Source organism: Mustela erminea, chromosome 12 (assembly GCF_009829155.1).
Source record: "Mustela erminea isolate mMusErm1 chromosome 12, mMusErm1.Pri, whole genome shotgun sequence".
NCBI lineage: Eukaryota > Metazoa > Chordata > Mammalia > Carnivora > Mustelidae > Mustela > Mustela erminea.
The window spans coordinates 7,057,116-7,081,333 of NC_045625.1; the positions used below are offsets into that span (position 1 = coordinate 7,057,116).

Here is a 24,218-nt window from a genome sequence, read left to right on the forward strand (position 1 = left end):
TGCCCCGGGGCTTCCTTCCCTTGTGGGACCCCCACCAGCAGAGGGCGCCCTGGTCCGCAAAGGTCCATGTTCTGCTTTCTTTCGCCCTCTGGTGGCCACACGGGTTAGGGCCAGAGGGGAGCCTTGGATCCATCCTCCCCATCCCTCTCCAGGGCAGGGCAGCCCCTGCACAAAGCAAAGAGTCAAAGGGAAGGAGGCTCCGCAGCCCCGGGTCTGAGCCCACCCTGCCCAGCAAGGTGGGGCTGGTGATGCCCAGGACTGCCCCAGTGCGTGAGTATTCACTGTGGGCTGGGCTCCGGGTCTGGCTATTTTATACCCACCCAGTCCCTGCCGTGCTTCTCTTCCATGTCCCCTTCACCGAGCACACTAGGACCCAGGGAGGGATGGCATCCCATCCAAGATCACCTAGCAAGGAGATGGTGATCCCAGGTCGGCCTGACTCCTCCCAGGCTGCCCTCCCCTCTGTGTGGCTCCAACAGCCCATCCATGGATCCGGAGCCCTTCCCTCCCAGACCCCACGACACACAAAGAGGCTGGTCCAGGAGTTAAAAATATAAAGTGCAAACACCAGCTGGCTTTTATTGAGGGCCTACTCTGTGCTGGGTGCCAGGCCTGCAAGGGCTCTCTTCCCACCTCCCTGCACTTCCCAGTGGCCAGGGGAGAGGCTGAGCCCTGGCAAGTGAGACCCAGGTGTCGAGTGGGGAGGGGGCTGGGGTGGAGGTAGAAGGTGGCGGCGGAGCCCCAGCAGTTGGGTCCACGGAGAGGGCAGGGCCCCCGGCATCTGTCCAGCTTGAAACTGAAGGCTGGGGAGCTCCCTCCTTCCCTTCACCCCGGGCGCTGAGTCGGACCAGGCAGGGTGAGAGGGCCTGTGAGCCCTGCCTTCTCTCTCCATGACCTTCAGAGAAGGGGCCCATCTTGGAGTGGTTTCTCCCAATGCAAGAGAGAGCCAGAAGACAAAGTGGCCATGCCTAAGGTGACAGTCGGGTCTCTGTGGGGTCTGCGGCTCCTGGTGGCGACTCCTGAAGCTATTTCCAACTCTGGTCCCCGGCCAGCGGCAGCCTGCTCCTGGGTGGTCCTCTGGAGTCACTGCCTGGCCCTGGTGGGATGGAAGAGACAAGAGGAGAGAAGTAAACTAGAGCCTGATATCCAGAGGCAGAGACAGAAGAAGACACAGGGGGCCTGTGCGGCTCGGGTCGGTGAAACGGGTGCCTTCAGCTCAGCTCATGATCTCAGGGTCCTGGGATGGAGTCCCACATTGCGGGGCTGGGGGGTGTCTCTGCTCGGCAGGGAGCCTGCTTCTCCCTTTCCCTCTGCTCATCTCTCTCTCTCTCTCAGATAAGTAAAAAAAAAAAAAAAAAAAAAAAAAATCTTAAAAAAGAAAGAAAGAAGACACAGAGAAGGTCCGAGAGAGACAGAAGCGGAGAGAAAGAGAGAGAGCATGAGGTAGAGAAATGCAGGGAGCCACAGAGACTGGCAGAGCACAGCCAGAGAGCGGGAGGAGAGAAGGCAGGCTGAGAAGGGGAAACAGAGACCCAGAGACAGCCCAGAAGGGGAGAGCGCACCGAGGCACACGGGGCTGGGGTCTTCTTCCCGGCCCCACACTCACCTAGAGCTCATCCCGGGGGTGGGGTGGCGTGGGGAGGCTGTGCCCGCTGCTGCCAGCCAGGTCCAGGCGGGGGTCACGCAGGGTCTTGTGAGAGCCCCTCCAGCTGACGGTGCGGCCGCTGTCATCGTCCCAGGCCGAGGACGTCTCCGTGTCGCTGAGCCACTCGGCGTCCCCTGCGTAGTGCGTGGGGGCAGCAAGCAACGGCCGGGCAGAGAAGGCGCGCAGGTCCCGCGGCCAGAAGTGCGCCTTGTACTGCTCGCTGTGGGGCGGGGTGGGAGGCTCAGGTGGGCTGAGGTGGGCCCCGCCAGCCACGCCGCACGCCTGCCCGGAGCCGGACTCCTCACAGACCTCGCCCTCAAGACTGCACAACAAACTCAAGAAGTAGGGTTTCTAGTCTCCCCATTTTCCAGATGGGGAAACTGAGGCTCACAACAGGGACGGGGCTTGACTAAGAACCACACAGGCAGCCCAGAATTTACACCTAGGTTGCTCTGACTCCAGGGCCGGGCCAGGCTCCTCCTCGGTGACCTCAAAGAAGTGACCCAGCCTCAGTCTCCCTGGCTGCCCTGGCCGTGGTGGGTTCCCAGGATGAGCTGACCCTGCCCGGCCCCCGTCGGAGACTCACTTGGGGTGCCGGTCAAACATGATGGGCAGGAACTCGTCCACAGGCAGCATTCGGCGCAGGGGCTGGGAGGCCAGCAGCTTGCGAGCTCCCGCCAGGCTCAAGACATAGGCCAGGGTCCAGTAGGAGTACCCCGCCACCACCAGATGCGGCAGCCTCTCCACAGCGGTCTCCTCCTCGGGGTTCACCTGCTTCCGACCTAGGTAGCTGCGGGTGGCCCCGAGGGGAACCAGGAATCACTGTAGGTCCCCAGGGTGTCCAAGAACCCCTTCCCCAACCACATCCCACGGGCCAGGCTCAGTGGGGAGGACTGAGCAGGCTCCCAGCAGAAGGCAGAGCCCCAGAGGCCGCTCCTCGCCCCCCAGACCCCCCACCCCCCTCCCGCAGGTGCAGGCTGCCTACATGAGGTCCCACGGCAGCTTCTCAGCCTCCACCTCCTCCATCAGCCGCTCTAGTCGCCCCCGGAAGTTGCTCTCAAAACGCACGTCGTCCTCAAACACCAGTACCTGGGCCAGACCCCTGGCCGCCACCTGCGATAATGGGGGGGGGGCGACACACAACACGGGGGTGGCTCTTTAGATGTCCCCCTCCCCCGCCTGACACTGATAGACTTTCCCTGGCCTCTGTTATATGGCAAAGGCTCAGACCTGGCCACGTTCCTCAGCTGCTCCAAAACCTGTTGGGGCTCCCACCGCCCGGGGACTGAAGTCCTCCAGGGCCCGAGTCTAGCTCTCCAAGCAGACTCATGACGGCAATCATAACCTTTCTGTGTTCACTGAGTGCTGCTAGATCCCGGGGACCCTCAGGAGGCAGGACACATGATGTCCCTGCGCTGTAGTAGGGAAACTCCAGGCCCAGCTCCTCACATGGCCTCCTGAGCTGTCCTAAAGGAAGCTGGGCTGGCTGGGGGTAGGAGGAAGACCTAAGCCCTCACGATCCCTAAGAAAAAGTATTTTTGTAACTTCTGGAAATGTGAAAAGAACATGAAATCAGCTCAGTAAATGATGAAATGGAAGTCATGCTTCAATCTGTTCAGGGACAGCAGAAGATGGGCGCCTGGGTGGCTCAGTTGTTAAGCATCTGCCTTTGGCTCTGGTCGTGATCCTGGGGCCCTGGGATTGAGCCCTGCACTGGGCACACTGCCCCATGGGGAGCCGGCTTCTCCCTCTCCCACTCCCCCTGCCTGCTGCTCTGCCTGCCTGTGCTCTCTCCTTCTGTCAAATTAATAAATAAAATCTTAACCATAACAACAAAAAGGAACAATAGACGATAAACAAATATAAGCTCACGTGCTCCTATTTTGGCTACAGTGGAAAGTAAAAATAAGGAGCGGATCTGGGTGCCGCCTCCTAGAGGGGACACGTGCCCCTTGAGGGCCAGTCCCCTGCTCCCTCCTGCAGTGGCCAGGCAGTGACCTCTCACCAGTGTTCACCCACCCCCAGCCCTGAGCTGAGGCTTCCAGGCCAAGCCTGAGCCCTTTCTTCTTCCCATCCCCGGACACACAGCTCCTGTCTGCCCCAGGGCCTTTGCCCCCCTGCTTTCCTCTGCCCAGAAGGCTCTTCTCACTGACCCTCAATGGTGAGGCCCACCCCGACCCCACACCAGGCCAGGAATTCTGGCCAATCCACACTCCAGGACAGTCTGTACATCTCCCTTCCACGGCAAAGTTGGTTCTTCCCTGGTTTCCGTGCCCCGCTCTGGTCCCTGAGCCCCCGAAAGGGAGAGAGGACCTCTTCCTTGTTCCCCTCCGTATTCTCAGCTCTCCTGGCCCACAGGACGCGCTCCGTAGAGACTACAGAACAGACACAGCACAGGGCTGAACACACAGAAGGTTTAAAGGGCCTGACCAGGTCTTCCTTGGTTTATCCATTCACCCATTGGTGCCCCGGGGTGCGGAGCACACAGCCGTGAACAGGGTGCCCCGCCACGGCTCTCCCTGCGGGGACAGCGTCCTCACCTCCTCCCAGATGGAGTAGTGGCTGAGGAAGCAGCCCACCTCGCCCTTGGTCAGGGTGCGGCCCGAGTAGGGGTCCTGGTAGCCGGGCAGCAGGTCCACGCCGAGGTTCCTCATGATACTGCTGTTGAGTGTCCTGAGGGAGACGGGAATCATGGGGTGAGGCGTGCCTGACGGGGCCTGCCAGGGGCGCCTGGCCTGTGCCCATCGGGGGCCGTCACACTGGAGTTTAATTTAAAGGTCTCGGCCTTATTACTGCTTCGTGTGGCCTGAAGACATTGGTGACAACCCGGGAAACCAGAGCCACCCAAGGTCGGGGTGACTCTCGAGGGCGGGAACAGAAGACGGGGAGACGGGCAGCAGCCTGAGGAACACGCTCCCCAGGATGAACATGGGGGACAGGGCCGAGGAGAGGATGGACATCCTGCCGTCGCAAGGGCGGGGACACAAGGGGCCGACACCGCGGGGGAGTGCAGCCGTGTGAGCCCCAGTTCCCTGGGGACTGGCCTCCCCCCCCCTCCCCCACCCGTTAGGACCCTCAGTCCATGACAGAGAAGACTAAGCCTGAAAATAATAAAGACATGTAACCTTTGCAATACTTCCATGTGCCAGGCCCTGGCTAAATCCTCACCGAGCCCTTACAAGTCCTACGAGGAAGGCACAATTATGTGCCATTCACACAGCGGGGCTGGGAGGGGCCGGTGACTTGCCGGAGGTCACCCAACCCAGCTGGTAAGTGGCAGAGCCGGAATGGAAGCCTCGGGGCTCCAGATTCCAGGCCTTAAGCCATGCTCTCTCCCTCCAGCAGGCCAGGGGGAGGAGGGGTGGGTGGCTGGCCCTGTTTCCTCTGTCCCGGGACTCTCTCAGGCAGAATCCTCACTCTGACCCTGTTTGAGCACCTCCTGGACAGCCAGCTCATTCCGCTCATTTGTCTGTTCTCCCCATCCCCAGGGAGCTCCGGGGGACCACGCTGCTCCCCCAGCTGCCCAGGACCCCGCCCCCCGGGGAGCCTCACCGGCCGTCCACAGCTTCCACCACCCGCCCAGAAATCTCCATCTCCCAGAGCGAGCTTAGCATGCGCTCTCGGCGGTCGGGCCGGCGGGCCAGGCTGATGACAAACACCTGGAGGAGGCAGGGAAGGTGGGTGCGGGAGGGGTGGGTGCAGCAGGAGGGGAGAGCCCACCCACTTCTTGACCCCAGCTCTGTGGGCGGAGGGAACTTACCTCATCAAACCCCATCTTGCTAGGTCTCTTTGGGGGCCGGGACACATGCCCTGAGGCCCGCATGGGGGGCCCGTCCACTGCAGAGGAAAGTGCCCCCCATCATGAATCCCTACTGGCTCTTGTCAACAGTGACCCTGCAGTCCCCGTGACCCCCCGTTTACCCCTGCCCCCTCGGAACACCCAGGAGGAAGGGCCCTCAGAAATCACAGGATCCACCTGCCTCTGTCATAGACGGGGACACCGAGGCTTAGCAAGGAGAAGGACTTGCCCAGAGGCAGGGACTAAGTTAGAGGTGAGGCCAGGACCCCAAGCCCATGGCCCAGTCAGGTCTGGAGCCCTGGAGAAGGGGCCCAAGGGGGTGGGAGGCCAGCGTGGCCGCAGGCCAGCATCTCGGCTCCCTGCCCTCACCCAGCGCTTCCAGGATTAGGTGGATGAAGTTGACCTTCTCGTCCTCCAGCCCCTGGTGGGACTTCACGGGCACGTTCATGTACCCGTAACGGTGCTCATTGCACACGTGGACCGTGACCCCTGTGGAGAGAGGCCAAGTGAGGGCTAGGGCGGGGGCAGGGCTCTTGGGATCCAAGGCAGGCGTCCCCTGCTGTGGGGTTCCAGGGAGAAAGGGCTTAACTCAAACAATGTCTAAGGCACCCTTCTGGCTAAGACGGCTTACACATTCAACAGACAGGTCTAGAGCACCAGCTGGGTGTGGGGGGATGGGCGTGAGCAGGACAGAGCCCTGCCCCTGGGGGTCATGGGGAGGGAGGAGCAAGCAAACTCCCATCTGACCACAGTCCGCGGGCCAGGCCATTGCCCCTAGCGGCTCAAGGCCCCACCCCCCGACCCTGCCGCCCGGCCTGGATCCAGCCCCATCCTCTCATGCCCAGACCCCAGGAGCGACCCCACACCCTCTCATGCCTCTCCACGCTGCCCTCCACCCGCCAACCAGAGTGGCCTTTTCTATTTCTTCAGTATTTGCTGCCTTTACTGTAATTACTTCTTTCTCTTTATCTCCTAAAAACCGCGAACTCTTGAGCGGCAGGCGCACAGAATCTGCTTAAAAGTCAACCCCAAGCCCAGCGCGGCACCCAGAGCCTGGACCAGTGCGGGGACTCTGTGGCTGAGTGCTGGAAGCCTGAATGATGGGGACAAAAGCCCCTGCAAACCGCTGACCAGTTAACAGTGGCTGTCACCGGCCGCAGTGGTAGCAATGACAAAAACACGGCAACGCCTTGCTTCTCCTCATGGATTCTCCATGGGTTTGTTTCCCCTTCCCTCGCCTTTTGCGCTTGGTATGTTGTTTTTTTCGTGGTTTTTTTTTTTTTTTTTTTTGCCTCACACACCTGCAGCCAACGCCACCAACACCTCTTGCATGAAAAAGCCAATGACGACACACCCCCTGGCCACGTGGGCCCACTGCTTACTCAGAGGCAGCGCCCCTGGGTTCCAGCATCACTTCTCCTTCTCCCTGAATTGGCCTGTGCAGTCCTCTCCAGATCCTTTTCCCAACACTGCGTGCCTCTGGCTCACTCATCTCTGGCTCTTCCACAGGACTGGATCTATCCCCACCCAGCCCAAACACTCTGCGGTACTTTTCACCTTAGAAATAACACCAACACCTGGGTGGTTTTTTTTCAGTGTGCAAAGCCAATCAAACACTCCTCTGATGAGTGTTCTCAGGCTAAAGACCAGATGCTTGGGATGCCTGGGTGGCTCAGAGGGTTGGGCCTCTGCTTTCGGTTCAGGTCATGATCTCAGGGTCCTGGGATCAAGCCCTGCATCGGGCTCTCTGCTCGGCAGGGTGCCTGCTTCCCCCTCTCTCTCTGCCTGCCTCTCTGCCTATTTGTGATCTCTCTCTCTCTGTCAAATAAATAAATAAAATCTTTAATAAATAAATAAAAATAAAGACCAGATGCTTGCCAGTCAGGGCCACATAAGCTGGCTCTGCCTACCTTCCCTGCCTCAGCCTCTGCCATGCTTCCTCTCACTTACAGTGCACCTGTAACCTGCCTTCTTACATTGCCTGCTACCACAGGGCCTTTGCACCTGCTGTCCTGTTGCCCAAAATGTTCTTTCTGGCACTTAATGCTTTCCCATACTTCAGATCTCAGCCTCAAAGTTCACATACTTCCGGAAGCCTTCCCTGACCAGACCTACTCTGGCCTAAGCTCCCTGAGCATGTAGAATTAAGAAGCGTTCCTTCCCATCATGGCTATGATCGGACATTGGTTGGTGTGATCCTTGGACAGACTGGACCGGAAGTTCAGTGACTGCCTGACTTTACTCACCACTGTCTCCCCAGTGCCTGGCACATGGTGGGTGCTCCATAAATATTTGCCTAATGAAGGAATATGTGAAAGTGCCATGGTGGGGAACCAGAAGGACATCTAACCTCCCAGGGGGGCAGGCTCAAGAAAGGCTATGACCCAGACAAACAGGAGTTTAACAGGATGGACTGGAGATTGGAGACCGGGGAAGGGCATGCAAAACAGAGGGAACAGCATGTGCAAAGCCCTAGAGGCCTCCAGGGGTCCTCACAGAGAGCTGTCCTTACCAGCGGCCTGGCAGGCATAGGCGAAGACAATGATATCGTCGAAGGGCCAGGTGTAGTTGGGATGAGGAGGGTAGAAGGCGAGCTGGGCTGCCCCCTCAGCCCGCAAGGACACCAGGAAGGTAGAATGGACCATAGGGACCTGGAAGCAGCCCCGGCGCTGGCGGTTCTTGGTGGGGAAGTAGTCAGCCGTGCGACGGTAATAGCCCTGGGGAAAGGGGTTGCTCTCACCATGACAGAACCCTTCCATCCCCAGAACACTGTGCCCCCTGCCATGGCCCATAGACCCCCGAGGCCTCCATCCCCAGCCTTACCTGGGGCGTGATCCCGCACCAGAAATTGGAGTAGTAGGTCTGGGAGTCCAGCATCGGGGCCACGACGGGCAGCCCCTGCTCTATCAGAAGCCTCAGCGTCTGGTTGTTGGTCAGAATGTTGTCTGTATCTGCAAACTTTTCGGAGGGCTTGTCACATACCCCAGCCTTGCCTGGGCAGTACCCCCAAGGAGTCACTGAGTGGGATCCCTCCAGATTGCCAGAGACCCCTGCACGTCTCCCAGGATCCAGTGGCGTCCTGTCAGTGAGTTCTAACCTGTAAACCAGTAGGTCTGTTTCTGCACCAAGGATCTGGTCTGCAGCACTGGCTCTAGGATCGGGGCCAGAGATTCAGCCTGAGCTGCTGGTCAAGGAGCTTTTATTCTAGATCTGACTTTGGGAGTAGAGCCAAAGACCTATGCTGAGTTCTCAGCTGGGGAACCAAACTCAGTTTATACTCCGGGCTCTAGCCCAGGAACCTAGGCTCAGTATACACCCTGCAGTCTATCTCAGGGATTGGCTTCGTAGCCAATCTGCCCTCAAGCACAGGGATCCAAGCTGGGCTCCAATCCAGGTTGCTAGCAGAAGGGTCCAGCCCACAGGTGGGTAAGTCACACCGAGACTTCTGTCAGGGACAGATATTGCCACCTGTGGGAAACCCATCTAGCCAGGCTTTCTTACCAAGATGTAGTCAGCCCCCCAGTCCCTGGCAAAGGTCAGGGCTTCCTGTTTCAATTCCATCAGAAACTGGTGCCTTTCTTTGGTCCAGTGCTTGGGACCCTCTTCGTCTGGGTAGGACCTGAGAGGGTGAAGAGATGAGAAATTTGCCAGGTGCACGCGGTCCCCTGTGTGGCAGGGCAGTAGAGAGAGCCCTGGCCTGGAGGCGGTGGCTTGTGGCTGTCTGGCTGTCTGGCTGTCTCTTTTCCTCTCTGGGTTGTGGTTGCCGCCCTCTTCCCAAGAACCCTTCCCCCATCACCACCTGGGGTCCCCCTCGGGCCTCCAGACCACAGCAGCATAGTCGTCCCCCACAGCGGCCAGCCACTCCTGCAGCATCTGCGTGCTGTTGTCCGTGTTGTGGTCCGTGGCACACCTGGGGACACGGGAGGAAGAAGGGTGAGGGGGCACCGCCATAGAAGGGCCAAACCCCCAGGCAGCCTTGACCCCTGGAGCACCAATGCTGCCAAGGCTTGGGAGCTGCGGGGGAAGGAAGTGTGCTACAGAGTAAGGCAAGCCCCCAGGTCCAGGGCACAGGTCGGTGACCCACTGTGTGACCTCAGGCGAGTCCCGTCCATCTAGAGGCTTCTCTCTCTCCCTCTGGAAGGGATACCGCTGTCCTGCCTGGCTCACGGGCTGAGACACCAGAACACAAACGCGTTTGGAAGACAAAGCAGCTGGGCTGGGAGAGCGTCCCTCCCCTTCTCTGAGTTAGGATCGGACAGAAGACCTGCTGCTTCCCTCCACCAAAAATTGTAATAAGGACCAATCCTTCCTGCGAACAACCCTGAGAAGTGCTGGTGGGCCTGCACTCCGCGGCCGCAGAACATAACCTCTCCTCTGCAGAAGGGGCTCCCAAGACAGAGGGGGGGTGCAGAGAGCTTAGCCAAGATCCCAAGTTTTAGGGGATACTGCCCCTTTAAGCCAATTCCCCAGAACTGAAGACTAACTACGTGTCAAGTCCTGTAGGGGTGGGAACTAACTCCCAAACTGTGGTAATTGTGGGCAGCCTCCCCAGGCCCGGCCTCCACCCGTGCAACTTGGATGTGCTGGGGGTGGGGGGGGTAGCTGGTCAGTCCTCCAGTCTATCCCCGACCTCAGCTTGGGACTCCTCCCTGCTTTGGCTTTCACAGACTGGGGCCTCTGATTCCAGGGAGCCCTGCGGGGACGCCTGCGGAAGAGACTCTAGGGAAGGGGCTCTGGGGGGTGGGGGGGGACTAGGTGGAAGGACCCAGACCCTCCCCAGAGAGGCTGGAACAGCCCCGGGAAGGAGGAGCAGGTCTGATGGCCCCCTGCATAGGAGCACGGAGCCAGACAGCACCCTCACCTGCTCCCCAGGAACCCCCAGTTCTGCTGATCTCTGCCACGTGGGGACCCAGGCACACCAGCCCTTCCTGCCTGCTCTGCTCCAGGTCAAGCCAACCACAGGGCGCACGGGGGCTTGAGTTTGGGCTCTGAGGCTGGGGCAAGAGGACACAACTTAAAGCCAGAGGAGGTCCCCAGAGGAGTAGGGGTTGGAGTGAGTGTTCCGGCGTCAACCTAAGCCTCAGAGGTCAGTCTGCAGGGCTCAGGGGATAAGGGTTCTGGTCCAGGGGCTCAGGACCGGGCGGGGCCTGTCTGCCAGGGGAGGGGCCTGTCTGGGTGGTGTCTGGACCACGCAGACGGGGTCATGGGGGTGGGGTGGAGGCTATCTGTGGGGCGGGAACGGGGGGGGTACATGCCCAGAGGGTGCCAGTGCCCGGTCTCTCTCACCAGAGGGCCAGCCTGGCCCGGGGGTAGTCCAGCCGCTCCAGCGCGCCCAGGTAGTGGGGCAGTGAGTGCTCGGCATTGCGGGCCAGGATGGTAAGGACCACGGCGGGCAGCGGCGGCTCCACGACGCCCGCAGCCTGGGACCACAGCCCTAGCGGGAGCAGCAGCTGGACCAGCGGGGCGGCGGGCGCGACGGGCATGGCGGGCGCTCCGGCGGCGGCTGCCCCCGGGGCTCGGGCCCGGCGGAGGGGAGTGGGCGGGGCGGCCGGGGTGGGGCGGGGCCTGGGGCCAGGGAGGGGCCGAGGCAACCCGAGGAGGGGGAGGGAGCGTACCCCCCAAGACGGGGCTCTCCCTCCCACCCGCTACTCGCTGATTCTCAAGTGTCCTCTCCTGGGCCAGGGGCGGCGGGGGCCAGGGCTCGGAGACCCGCCCCACGCGCGACCCAGGGGCAGCCCCATCCCGGCTGGGCGCCGGGGGTGGGGGGGTGAAGGGGGACACAGGGGAGGGTCCGGGGGGACGGCGTCCGAGCCGCCCTGGCGCCCGAGAACGCTCCACTCCGAAGCCCGGTGCGTTCAGCCCCCGGAATCCGGCTGTAGTGAGCGTCCGACGCCCCTGAGTCCGGATTCCCCGGCCACCCACCCGTCCCCCGGACCTGAGCGGCAGCCCCGCGGGGCGGGACCGACCTGCCGCGGCCCTAGCCGGGCTCCGGGCTCCCTCCCCGCCTCCGCCCCCTAGGCGCCCTCTGGCGGACTCACGCGGAACTTCGCAGACCTGCGCGGTGACACCCCACGGCGGGGGAGGCAGGTGGGGGTCCTCCAGGACCTCGGCGCGCCATCCAGATTGGTCCAGAGGCCGCCGTCCTCCGCGTGTAGTCCTCCTCTCCTCCGCGGTCAGCGCCGGCGCTGCTCCCGCCTTTTAAGAGATCAAAGCCCACGCTCAGGCTGAGTGTAGTAGGTCCAGGGGGCATCCTAGAGGCTGCACCGTGACCCGCCCTACTCAAAGCAGGAGGTGTAGCCTCCCTTGCGGCAGAGTCGCGGTCACGAGGCCCCTGCTGAGATGGGGAGGGGGCTCCAGCTTCCCCTCGGAGAGGGCAGAAAGGGAGAGGCCTGAAGGCTCCAGTGGCAGACTCCAGCTCAGTACCTGCTGTGATCGCAGACTGGCCACTTTCCCTGAGCCTCTGGTCCTCATCTGTGGATGGGTTTGCAGTGATGCTGGGAAAGAATGAATGCACTCGAAGCTTCTCTCTGCATGGAGCCTGACGCCGGGAAAGAGTTGCTGGGGCTAGAAGACAGGACTGGAGAAGAAGCCAGGCTCCCATTCCATTCACCCCCAACCCATGGGCTGCGTGGAGGGGTTGGGGCGGGGGGGGGCGGGGTCTACTTTTCTAGATCATCTTTGGGTCTCCGTTCAGGCTCTTCCCAGGGTCAGGGAAGAGGGCTAAGCCTGTGCACCCTATCTTTGCTGGTAGGGGAAGGGTGGGGAACCAGCAAGGGATGAACTTGCCTGGTTACCAGGCAGCCTTGTAGGGGCATCGAACCTGGGAGTCCTGGTCTACAGCGTGTCTCCCAAACTTACAGCAGGTCCCAGTCAAAGCTTTGGCGGCCAGTGGCCCTGCAATGAAAGGTCTGAGGCCTCATGGAAGAGTCCCTCCCTTGCATGGTGGCCTCTGGTCGGAAGGCACACCCAGCCCCAGAATGGGAATTCCATTTCTGAAGCCAAGCTGTGTTTGCCCCACCTGACCTGTCCTGGAGTCGTCCCAGAGCCTCAGACCAACCTATTGGTCACAGGGGCTCCCAAATTCTTCTTTGGCCTCAAATCCTCTTTCTCCTCCTTCTCTGAGTGCACTGATGCCTCCCACTGTCCCCTTCCTCCTTCCGCAGTCCATCCAGTGACCCATCCTGTCACTGACTCCCTTGCCTGTGGGTTCCTCCATCATCCCTGCCTGGGAAAACCCTGTAACCATCTTGCTTTTTGGCACAGTGTGGCTACTATAGACCCAGGATTTCCACTCTCAGCTGGACTCTGGCCCGGCCCAACCCAACCGGCCAGTTTCCATGTGCTCCTGCCCCGCCTCCTCTGCGGGACCTCACAGCTCCTGAAACCCACACTCCAGCGAGGATCTCTGCCACTTTTCGGAGAAAAGAGAAGCCCTCACGTGAGAGCGCTCATTCCCAGCCTCCAAATCTCCATTCCCTGCCCCCAAGCCTGCCTCAGCTCTCACTGCCTGGTATAAGGGAAGACACACCCCCTCCTCACCCTCCTCATGATGGAAAGGTCCCGAAGCTCCAAATGCCATCCCCTTGCCCTTCTGGGATCCTCAGCCTCCGTCTCTTCTGGGTGCTTCTTGTGACATTCCAAAGGACTTAAATCTCTCCCAGCTTAAAAGAGGAAAATGCCAAGCTGCCTGCTGGCCCCCAGCCACAGCCTTCTCTCTCTCTCCCTCCGAAACTCTGGCACCGGGATCTGTGCTTTGCTCCGGGTCTCTCTTCCTCGTCTCCCGTCGCGGCTGCTCTGGCCGAACTGCTCTGCCAAGACCAGGGTCCTGCTGGTCACTCCCCTCAACGGACATTGCCTCCTCATCCAAGAGGGTTCGTTTCAGCAGCTGACCGCATGGGACACTCTGTCTTTCTAGAAAACCCACGTGTGTCTCCACTTTGTTTTTGTTTTTTAAGTCAACTCTACACCCAGTGCAGGGCTCAACCTCACAACCCTGAGATCTAGAGTCCCATGCTCTACCAGCTGAGCCAGCCAGGCACCCCAAGATTCCACCTGTTCAGACAGAACCCCAACTTTCCCCCCCAAACGTGCTCCCCGCCAACCGTGGCCTCCTCAGTCTAGAGAACGGCACCTCAGCCTCCCTGTCCCTCAAGCTGGAGAGCCGGGTGTTCCTGATGACAGACACGCCCATTCCATCACCTCACCCGCCTTCTCAGGATCTCCTGCCCCACATGGTCAGCTCTTTCCTTCCTGCCTGACTCAGGGCACCAGCACCACTCATGGGGCCTACGGGATCTCCCAGAGACCTGCCCCGCAAGCGTTTTCCCTGGAAATTGTTCTACCTGCAGCCACCCTTTCTAAATCCTGTGGTTTCCACCCTATAGGGACTGCCCACTGGGAGCACGGAGGCCCCACATGGGCCTTCTCCAACTCCTCTTCCCTCCCCTACCTCTCCCTTCCCCTCTAATCTCCGGCTCAAGCCAGTCTGGACAAGGTACAGTTTCCTGAACATTCCATGCTTTAGGACCGTCCCACATCCTTTTTGTTTTTTTAAGATTTTATTATTTGACAGACAGAGATCACAAGTAGGCAGAGAGGGAGGGGGAAACAGTCTCCCTGCTGAGCAGAAAGCCCAATGCAGGACTCCATCTCAGGACCCTGAGATCATGACCTGAGCTAAAGGCAGAGGCTTAACGCACTGAGCCACCAAGGTGCCCCCCCCCCTTTTTTTGCTTCCATCTGCCTGAACTGGTCTTTCTGGCCAACTCCTACAGGCCCTCTCGTGTCCGCCTAAACTTGGTTCTTCTGGAAAGCCTTTTGCATGCCATGTCGGTGCCCATACCCTGACGTTATATATCCTACATTATCCCATTCATTCCACAAGAATTTATTGAGCATGTACTCACTGCCTTGTGCAGGTAGAAGGTGCACAAGGAGGACAACCTCTGCTTCTAGGGGGCTCACATTCGGGTGAGGGGACAGACAGGAAGCAAGCAAGCAAACCGTTAAGAGAGAGTTTCCAAGAAAGGGAAGTGCTGCGAGTGACATCGAACCAGTTAGGAACAGGGAGCAGCTCGGGGTGGGAGGCAACATTGAGCAGCAAAGTCAGTGGAGCTATTTCAGGGAGCAAGGAGAGCCAGCCGGGGGCAGTTCTGGGGGAAGTGTGTTCCACAGGGACGGAACAGGTCTGGCCGAGGTCCTGCCAGGGGAACAAGCACGGAAGCCGGTGGCTGGAGCCCAGTGAGTAAGCGGAGAGTGGGAAGAGGTGAGGATCCCCTAGGGCCTTGAAACTGCAGAAGGATTTTGGATTTTTTTTTTTTTAATTGACAGACAGAGATCACAAGTAGGCAGAGAGGCAGGCAGAGAGAGAGGAGGAAGCAGGCTCCCCTCTGAGCAGAGAGCAATCATGACCTGAGCTGAAGGCAGAGGCTTCAACCCACTGAGCCACCCAGGGGCCCCCGGATTTTTTTTTTTTTTTTAAGTGCAACAGGAAGGCACCGTGGGTGGGCAGTTAGCAGAGAAGTGATGGGATTTGTCTTAAAAAGATTGCTCTGGGGGTGCCTGAGTGGCTCACTCGGTTAAGCATCTGCCTTTGGCTCAGGTCATGATCCCAGGGTCCTGGGATGGAGCCCTGTATCCATCAGGCTCCCTACTCAGCGGGGAGCCTGCTCCTCCCTCTCCCTCTGCCTGCCACTCCCCCTTGCTGCTCGCTTGCGCGCTCTCTCTCTTTCTGTGTCAAAAAAATAAATAAAGTCTTAAAAAAAAAAAAAAAGATTGCTCTGGCTGCCACACAGAGGGGGGAGATGAAGGCCAGGATGGAGGCAGGCAATCCACATTCAGGGAGAGATGATGGTGGGCAGAGCCCCCAGCCTCCTGGGACTGCATGTGGGAAATCAGGGCAATGGGGTTTGCAGCTGGCCTGCTGGTGGGCTAGTTACTGAATCGGGAAGACCAGAGAAGAAGCTGGTGGAACGTGACTTGAGGTCTTTCTGGACCTTATTCTGAGCCACCTTCTGGACTCCCGGGAGAGGGGGGGGATCACATGCCAGATCTACCTTGCTGTGAATTCTGAGGCAGGGACCCTGATTTTACCATTTTATGCTCAGCCCTAGAGCAGGGCCAGCCGGACATAGAGTGGGCTCTCACTAGAAATATGGTAGAGGGGCGTTCGGGGGCTCCGTCGGGTAAGTGTCCGCATCCCGCTTGGGTCATGATCCTGGGGTCCTGGAATAGAGCCTTGCATCTGCCTGCAGCTCCCCGTTTGTGCTCTCTTGCTCTCTGCCAAATAAATATATAGTCTTTATATTTATTTGGTGGACTGATCATGCATCTGTGCGGCCATTTCCTCTCATTTTTTCCCTCAAAATATAAGAATAGGCAATACTCTACAGAGGTAATATTGAGCCAAGTTCACAGAAATGCAGAAGCAGGGTTGTCAGAGCACGGTCCGCGGACCCAGCCAGCATCAGCCTCACCTGGAAATAGTTAGAAATGCGAATTCCTAGGCCCCACTTCATACCCAGGGAACCGGACGCGCTGCAGGAGGGGAGGTTAAACCAACAAGGCTTCTGGGCGATTGTGATGCAGGCTGAGGTTTGAAGCTGCTGTTCTCTGGGGACTCTGGCCTCATTCTCCAGGTCATGTGGATTATATGCCTGGAAAAAAATGATGGTTTGGGCCCATCTGGCCGAACAGGTCCGGACCACCCCTGAACCATCATCTTACTAGGCTCTGGGTCACCCCCAGCCCACCCAAAACGGCATCTTCGCTGCCATCCTTCAGCCCTTGTGGTTCTGGCTAGAGCCAGGGGGTGGCGCCAGCACCTCAGGCTTTCGTCTGGCTTTGGGCACTAGACACCCTGAAAGAATTGTCCCCCTCCCCTGCGCCTTCTCCCCTCGCTGGGAGCCTCTGCTCCAAGGCCTGCCCACTGGCAAAGGCTTTGTGGGGAGGCTTTCATCTGGGAGGGGGTGCACCCAAGGTAGGGGCTGACCCCCTCTTCCTGGAGGTTAGGAAGTTGGGCTAGAGAAGCCCCCTTGGTCAGAAAGAAATTAGGGGTGTCTGGCCTGTGGGGCTTGGGGTCTCTGGCTATACCTGTTTACCCCCGACGGCCTATCCTGCCCCACCTCGTGTGGGGGTGCTGCTTCTCTGCCTGTGCGTGATGGCAGCCAGGAGGTATCTGGGGGCCCACACAGGGTCCCGAGTTTAGGGGTCCTCACAGCCTGGCAGCCAAGCAGGCAAGGAACAGGGGCCCACAGTGAAGAGAATGCGTGGACGGAGCTCTTACCAGCTGCCAGCTTCACGTCTCCTGGGTTGGGGGCTCTCTGGGCCCCTGTCCTGCTTTGCGGTCAAGGGAGCCGAGCATCCTGCCCAGAGGAGGAGCCCATGCCTTGCTCCTGTCCTGGGTGCAGCTCGGTGGTTAGGAGTCCAGGAGACCCGCCTGGGTTCCCTCCTAGCTCAGGTTCCAAGCCCCGTTCCATGAGGACCCAGGGCCGGCCGAGTGCAGGCTTGACCTCCCCTCGGCTCCCCTGCCCCTCATCTCTCCTCTTTGAGGGGAGACTGAGACCCCTTGCCCAGCTGGAGTCACTCTGCACATCCCGCTGAGACCTCCCATAAGCTGGCCTCTGCTCCAGGGATCTGCCCACACCCGCTCATCTCCAGGGGTCCCACCCAACGCCTACACCCACCCCAGCGGACCACCTCCTCTCTTCCTTTTGCCCATGCCCTTGTCTCCCAGGACCCCAGATGAGGAGCTATCCTCCTCTGAGGTTCTGCCTCCGTCCTCAGGAAGCTGGGGCAAGGCCAGCTGTTTTCCGCGGGCAGCCAGCTGTTTTGCCCATCAGGGAGCAGGCCTGGCTTCTCAGCTCAGATCCTTGCCCAGGCTGTAGCTGCGGCGTGGCAGGGCGGCTGGGCCCGGGGCCTGCAAACTGTTAACTCCTCTGGGCCCAGCTCCCTTCTCCACTGCCCTGCCCTGGGGAGCAGCCTGGGGACAGACTTCCAGAGACCCCAAGAAGACCAAGCCTCTCTCTCCCCGCCACCCCAAAGCTGTTCACCTGACACCCCCTCCCTTCCACAGAGCCTTGTCCTCAGGTGACCCCAGGTGAGAGGAAGTTTCAAAGGGACAAATGGGAGCCCCGTTCAGAACAATAAAATAGTAACAGTAATAATAATAATAATAATAATAATAATAATAGAAGCTATCATGAACTGCCTACTGCGAGCCAGGCACTGTGCTGAGTGCTTTAACCATATTCACTGATTTAATTTTCACAAAGTTCTGTGAAGCAGGGAAGATTTTCATCTTACAGATAAGGAAGGGGAGATGTGGCGAGTCTAAGTGGCTTGCCCAAGCCCGCCCAGAGCTGGGGTTATAAACTGGGCTGCCCTGGTGGTTCCCCAAGCTGGAGCCCTTGGTGGTGGTGCTAGTTCAGTCCTCTGCCCACCCCAAGCTCCTTGCCCCCCACCCCCACTTCCTTTTCCCGGGTCTGTGAAATGGGGTAACTGGTGGAGTTCACAGCACCAGCTCCTGGAGCCAGGCCAGGCTCCGTGCTCAGTACCTTCCAAGTGCTTATTAGCAGATCATTCCTGTCCATGGCCACGGGTCAGCCTGGGCTAGAATCCCAGCTTTGCTGCTTCCAGCAGCCCAGCTTTGGGCGAGTGACTTGACACCCCAGCCTCAGCATCCAAAGCTGGAAAATATTGTGTTCCTGGACTTTGTTGTGAAAAGGATAAGATAATACAGGTGAGGTGGTTGGCCCAGGACCCGGCAAAGAGGGGAGCGGATATCACCCCTTTTCTGTTAGGACTAATAACCGCAGTCTGGAAGGGTCTGAGTGGCCCACCCGGCCCCGTGTCCCCCCATGCTCAGGGCGGAGCTGGCACGCAGGAGGGTTCTGTCGCCACTTGTGAATCAATGAACCCTGGCAGTGGAACCTCCACGCGGACAGCAGGCTGCAAGAGGACTGCGGTTTGCCCAGGATCGCAATGACTGGGGTAGAGCGGTGGGGATCCCAAGGCAGCCCGCTCTTAACTCCTGCACCCCGTGGCCTTCCCTCCTGAGCCAGGAACCTGGTCTGGTGGGAGGGGGAAGAGGAACAAGGGAACAGGGACAATGCCAGGGCTGAGACAGCCCAGAAGGTGACTGGGCCTCGGCTGGGTGGGATCTCGGGGTCTGGGAACGACCCCTCAGGATGCAGTGACCCATGCTCTCCCCCTTTGTCCTCTCCCCCCTGCCCACCATGGGTCAGCTCCCTGGTCCCAGCCTAGACATCTGGAACTGGGGCAGACAAAGGACTGCGAAGAGGGACAATAACCTTCTGTCCATTTTCAGATGCCGGGCCGGGCCTGGCCAGGGCTGGGGGCCGGAGCCCCGGCGAGGCGGTGCCAGGCCCCCCGCGGGCAGCGGACAATGTTGGCAGTGATGGAGAGGAGGCATTTCAAAGCGTTTTGTTCCCGCTGACCCCCTCCCCTCCACATCTCGCCCCGGCTCGGGGTGAGGCCCCAGCCCCACCCCCAGCCACCCAGGCCCCTGCTCCTGGCGGCTTGGGGACCGGCCACATTCTTGACCTCAGGGGAAAAGTTTAGACTTTTTGCGCGCTGGGCAACAATAACGGTGTCACAGAACTGATTTAGGAGCGGCACTTACCATCACAAAGCCACAGACAAAGAGCCGGGGCTGAGAACGCCGCCGGGCTTCTGCGCCTACACCTCCAGGCACCGCCACCTCTTCTCTCCCTGGCTCTGCCTGGGCGGGACTGGGTGCCAGGGCTCCCCGACCCTGAGCTCCCCGGATGAGGACCTGAGCGGGGAGGGAGCCAAGGAGAAGGGATGGGGATCTCACGGGGGACTTGGGGGCAGCGGGGCGGGGGCTGAGCGCTGCTTCCTGCTCTGCCACCAATTTGACACGTGACCCTGGGCCAGTGTTTCCCCACTCTGGGCCTCAGTTTCCCTATCTGTAATAAGGAGGCTATACACTAGAAGGCCCAAAGCATGAGGTTCTGATCTTGCAAGGAGAGGGATTTCCATGACGTTGATGATGATGATGGCAACATGGTGACAGGGAGAAGTATTGACCCCTTCAGTTCTGGGCACTTCACAGATGCCAGGCACTATATGATCACTGACCCCCTTCTGGCTTTCATCCTTTTTTTTTTTTTTTTTTAATGACAGAGACCACTCCATGCCACCCTCTCCCTCTCGCTCTCCCAAAGGAAGAGAAGGACAATTATGGGTGACAAAAGGCCATCACAGAGCTGGCTTCCACTCGGGAGGGAATGCTGCATCTTCCTCACAGTATCTGAGGAACTTCTCCAGTAACAAACTATAGAAATGATCCCTGAAAAGACAGTCTTGTCCTCCCCTTGGATCACGTCCTTCTCAGCAACCTCACAAAGCAGGCACATCGTCAACACCAGCGGACATTTGGTAACTGAGGCTCAGAGAAGTTGAGTCACTTGTCCAGGGCCACACAGCTTGGAGTCTGTGGGGCCAAGACACAGGACAGGGCTGGCTCACTTCTGATTACACTGCAGCAAGAAGAGAGACTGCGAGGCAGCTGGACCCTGGGGAGTTCTGGGTGGGAGGGCCTCTCCTCCGGGCCAGAAGGCTATGAATAAATGAATGTCTGATTACCCCCAGGGGGAATTCCACCCTTGGAGCAGGTGCTTTTAAAAAACAAGATTGATTCTTGTCTGTGAACAGAGGTTGGCCTGGGCCGACACCCAGATGCAGGGGATTGGTTGAAATGACCTCTAGTGGAGACCTCCTAGGAATTAGAAGCAGGTGGGAACATCTACGGGCTCCTGGCTCTGGAGCCAGGCTATGGGTTCCAATCCCAGCTCTGATTTTTCCTGGTAGTAGGTCCATGGTGGTCAACTTCCTGCAACACTCTGTGCCTCAGTTTCCCCACCTGTAAAGCTGGACTCACCCTGTAGGAGCGTGCTAGCTATTCAGCGAGCTACACAGGTCTTTGAATGGCACCAGACACAGCGAGGGATGCCTGTTTCTATTCAGCAAGATCCGCGTAGCCAAGTCCAATGGCCAGGACGCCTCAAGGCGGGCACTGCTAGGGCTTGGTAGCATGCGTTCTGCTGTTGACCCTCCTTTCCAGGAAATGGCTGTGTTTTGATTACAGGAGGAGGGTCTGATGGTCGGACACCCAGAGCAAGGGGGGCCCTGTTCTCTGGCACCTGTCAGGCAGAGGCCAACCCTGGCTTCCCAGGGGGCATTCAGAGAAGATTATGGCACAGGTTGCCCAGCCCTGGGCAAGGTGCCCCACCCTGGGAGAGGACCGAAAGGGAAGGGGGCCCTGGGAGGTCCTGTTCGGAGTCTGCCCCTCTCCACCCCTTAAATGCAGAGGGCCCAAACTCTATGTGGAAAGTGAAGGAGAGGTGGCCAAGCGTGGTGTCCACTGAGCCAACAGTACTGCCCTCAGCCTGGTAGGGAAGCCTGGTGGGTCTGAGGCTCAGCTTTGCCAACTTGCTGTGTCACCCAGGATGAGTTGCTGCCCCTCTCTGAGCTCATTCCAAGAGTCTTTTAGAATCCAAAGTGTTCAAGGGAGACCATCACAGGAGCCTCTCTGATTCCACAAGTCTAATCAGAAAATTGGCTTGGAGCCCAGGAGTAGACTCCAGCCCCTGCTCTCTCCCCTCAACCTCAGACCTCACCACCAGCTTCTCAAGCCACCCTTCCCTGCAGCTCCCTCGCCCAAGTCCCAGCGACACAAGCCTCCCGGATGGAGGGTGAGACAGCCCAGCAGAAAATGTCTCAGATTCTTGGGGGTTGAGGGGGTGGTCCCAGCCTCCCCCTCCCTCACTGTCTGGCTGTGGGGCCAGAGGAGAACTCACCTGGGCAGAGCATCTTGAGGTCCCCTCGGGCCGGGACACAGATGGCACTGCTGGGACCATCTCTGGCACAAGGTGACTTACCCCCCAGTTCTCGCTGCTGGGAGGGCTGGGCAAGCAGGCCCTCAGGTGCCAGACCATCCTTCCCAGGCACAGATTTTCCTGGCATCTGCCTGGCAGGAAGGGCACTGGCTGGGGGGTGGGGCAGTGGGGCAGGGAAAGATTGTGGGGAGGCGTCTCCTGTGTCCTAGAGGGCTTGTCTGCAGCCCCTAAACCCACTCCTTTGTGGATGCTGTGGGCCAGGGGTCCAGGAAGCCAGGGCCCTCAGGAACCAGGAGAGGGCTGATCCAGGGGGACTGAGATGAGCCCAGGCCCCTGCCCCATCACAGCCCCCCTACTCCGAAACGGGGCCAGCATGGCCCAGGCTGAGGTGTTTGCTTTTCCTCTCTCTACACTGACTCCATTCAGAGCAGACTTTCTCCACCCCCCGGCCAGCGGCCAGCAAGCCAGGGCACCAGGGAGAGATCACCACCTCCACACTCCCTCCTTTGCAAAATGCACCCCCCCCCCCAAAATGCCATCTTCACTTCAGGGAAATGGCATCTCCCAGGACTTCATAGTTTTCGTTTTCGGAGAGGGCACTGCAGAAGTAGGGGGGCTGGGGAAGAAAGGGCCCACCCCAAAGGAGAAGAGGGAAAGAGAGAAGGGATGCTGGGAAAGAGAAGGGGAACAGAGCGCCACAGAAGGGACTGGCAGAGAACCAGAAAAAACGGGATGCTCAGGGAGGAGGCCCCAGGAGAGGTGGGGTGGGGAGGAGCACAGTATGGGGAGCCACAGGCAGAGACTGACCCAGGAGGCAGGAAGCGCCTTTGCAGGGCCTCATGCCTGGCCCTCTGTCCCAAGGCACAGAAAGGGCCTGAGGCCGCCCCTGAGGCTGGGCGCTCCTGAGGACTCCCTCCTGAAATCCTTGGCACAGGGGCCTGGGTGAGGCTGTGACCTGGTCTGAGGCCAGGGGAAAGAGGAGGGTGAAAAGTTTCCCCAAGTCAGAAGGCCACGGGGGAGGCATCTCAGGGGGTCCTGCTCTTTGCTCTCTCTGACTGTCACGTTGGTACATAAAGAGGGTAGAAAGGTCAGCTGTGGCCTTTCAGGTCTGTGGGAAAAACTCTGCCCACTTCCCTAATGCATATTTATTGGTGTGAGCCGCTGGGGTGGGAGGAAGCCCCCTCCCCACCCGCCTCCCCGGCCAGGCCAGGTTAGCACTAAGAACTGGCTCCATGTCACCGAAATCCTACTCTTTGTCTCCAGATTGGCTCCAGAGTCCTCCCCCTTCCCTCCTCCCCTAGGCTCCCCCCAACCCCCCTTTGGGGTTGCCAAGCAACTGTGGAAGGGTAGCTGAGATATTTTCTTTATTACAAGCAAAAGCAAGACAGCATCACGGCCCCAGGACGGGAGCAGGGTGGGGGCTGGGGAGAGGGCGTCCCGTATTCTGGGGGGAACCTCACTACCTTGGTGTGCTCTGGGCTTGGACAGTGGGGAGACTCAGAGCCCCAGAGAAGGTGCAGAATGGAAGGGAATGGTGGGATGGGCAGGTCCACACACGGGGAGCCTGTCTCTACGTAAGGTTGAAAGCAGCAGCGCCAGCCCCAGCCCCTCCCCAAGTCCCCCCTCCCCCGTGAGTCCCTCACCTGTCACCCACCAGCTCTATTTTCAGGCTAAGTCACTTCCCACCTCTGGGTCTAAGTTTCCTCGACAAAATGGGAATAATGACGTGTACTATTATCTCATTTAATGCTCACGTCAATCCCAAGATCCCAAGAGACATTTGTTTTTCCCGTTTTACTGGTTAGGAAACCGATGCTCTGAGAGACAGGAAGTGACTTGCCAAGCAAGCCGGTAAATGACAGTAACACACTTCAGCCCCAACTCCTTTTTTATTTCTTTTTTTAAAGTCAGCTCTATGCCCAACGTGGGGCTCGAACTCACGACCCCAAGAACAAGAGTTGCATGGTCTACAGACCATGAGCCAGTCAGGTGCCCTTCCCCCCTAACTCTTTTTTATAAAAAATGTTTTTTTAGTTGTGACATTAGTTTCAGGTGTACAACAGGGTGATTCCACGTCTCATAGTTATGCTGTGCCCACCGCGAGGGCAGCCACCATCTGTCGCCATGCAACACTATTATAGTATCATAGACCGTGTCCCCTCGGCTGTGCCTTTCATTCCCACAACATACTCATTCGTAACGTAACTGGAAACTCATACCTCCCACACCCCTTCACCCATTTTGCCCGTCCCCCACCCCTCTCCCTTCTACTCAAGTCTTTATTTTAGAGAGAGAGCGAGCGAGTGTACGCGTGCGTGCACGCGTGCGCCCAAGTGCAAGTGGGGGAGGAACAGAGGGAGGGGGAGAGAGAATCTCAAGCAGATTCCCTGTTGAGTGCGGGAGCCTCACATGGGGCTCGATCTCAGGATTGATGAGAACTTGACCTGAGCCGAAACCAAGAGTCGGAAGCTCCACTAACGGAGCCACCCAGGAGCCCCCACCCCACTCTAACAGCAACTTCCCTGAGGTATAATTCATACACCATGTGATCGCCCAAATAAAATGTACAATTTAGGGGCACCTGGGTGGCTCAGTGGGTTAAAGCCTCTGTCTTTGACTCAGGTCATGATCCCAGGGTCCTGGGATCGAGTCCCACATCGGTCTCTCTGCTCAGCAGGGAGCCTGCTTCCTCCTCTTCTCTCTGCCTGCCTCTCTGCTTACTTGTGATCTCTGTCAAATAAATAAATAAAATCCTAAAAAAAAAAAGTTTAAAATGTACAATTTAATGGTTTCTAGTATGTTCACAGAGTTGCGCAAACATCAGCTCAATCAATTTAGGATATCCACGTCATCCCCAGAAGAATCCCTGTGCCCATTAGCCTTCCTTCCCCCT

The 24,218-nt window shown here is 58.8% G+C and overlaps 1 protein-coding gene and 1 pseudogene across 9 annotated transcripts; both read right to left on the reverse strand.

Annotated features, from left to right (window-relative positions):
• Positions 1-781: 781 nt before the first annotated feature.
• Positions 782-17,580, reverse strand: CERCAM (cerebral endothelial cell adhesion molecule). Of its 9 annotated transcripts, none has more exons than XM_032307132.1 (18): positions 14,351-14,443; positions 13,176-13,355; positions 12,265-12,338; positions 11,868-12,008; positions 11,483-11,639; positions 10,731-10,878; positions 9,244-9,354; positions 8,946-9,063; positions 8,268-8,402; positions 7,957-8,161; positions 5,814-5,933; positions 5,406-5,482; positions 5,198-5,304; positions 4,186-4,318; positions 2,631-2,758; positions 2,232-2,435; positions 1,607-1,865; positions 782-1,096 (listed from the first exon to the last, which is right to left on the reverse strand). In XM_032307132.1, exons 2-17 carry the CDS (start codon positions 13,294-13,296, stop codon positions 1,607-1,609), a joined length of 2,238 nt encoding a protein of 745 aa, XP_032163023.1. In that variant the 5' UTR covers positions 13,297-13,355; positions 14,351-14,443; the 3' UTR covers positions 782-1,096. The 9 variants fall into 9 exon arrangements, with proteins under 9 accessions (XP_032163023.1, XP_032163025.1, XP_032163028.1 ...); XM_032307134.1 differs by lacking the exons at positions 782-1,096; positions 13,176-13,355; positions 14,351-14,443 and adding exons at positions 12,984-13,105; positions 15,920-16,099; positions 16,729-17,580; XM_032307137.1 differs by lacking the exons at positions 782-1,096; positions 13,176-13,355; positions 14,351-14,443 and adding exons at positions 12,984-13,105; positions 15,920-16,099; positions 16,729-17,573 and having other exon boundaries at positions 11,499-11,639; positions 11,868-11,982.
• Positions 17,581-19,612: 2,032 nt separating this feature from the next.
• Positions 19,613-19,792, reverse strand: LOC116571273 (annotated as a pseudogene).
• Positions 19,793-24,218: the final 4,426 nt, after the last annotated feature.

What these genes read in the sequence shown, in the direction of transcription:
- CERCAM (XM_032307132.1), bottom strand. Translation starts at nt 13,296, where the DNA reads ATGTCCGTTGAGGGGAGTGACCAGCAGGACCCTGGTCTTGGCAGAGCA. An exon ending in CACAGATCCCGGTGCCAGAG is followed by an intron (nt 12,339 to 13,175) that starts TTTCGGAGGGAG and finishes CTTTCATTGCAG; the next exon opens with GGCCACTGGCCGCCAAAGCT. An exon ending in GCAGGTCTGCGAAGTTCCGC is followed by an intron (nt 10,879 to 11,482) that starts GTGAGTCCGCCA and finishes TGCTCCCGCTAG; the next exon opens with GGCTGTGGTCCCAGGCTGCG.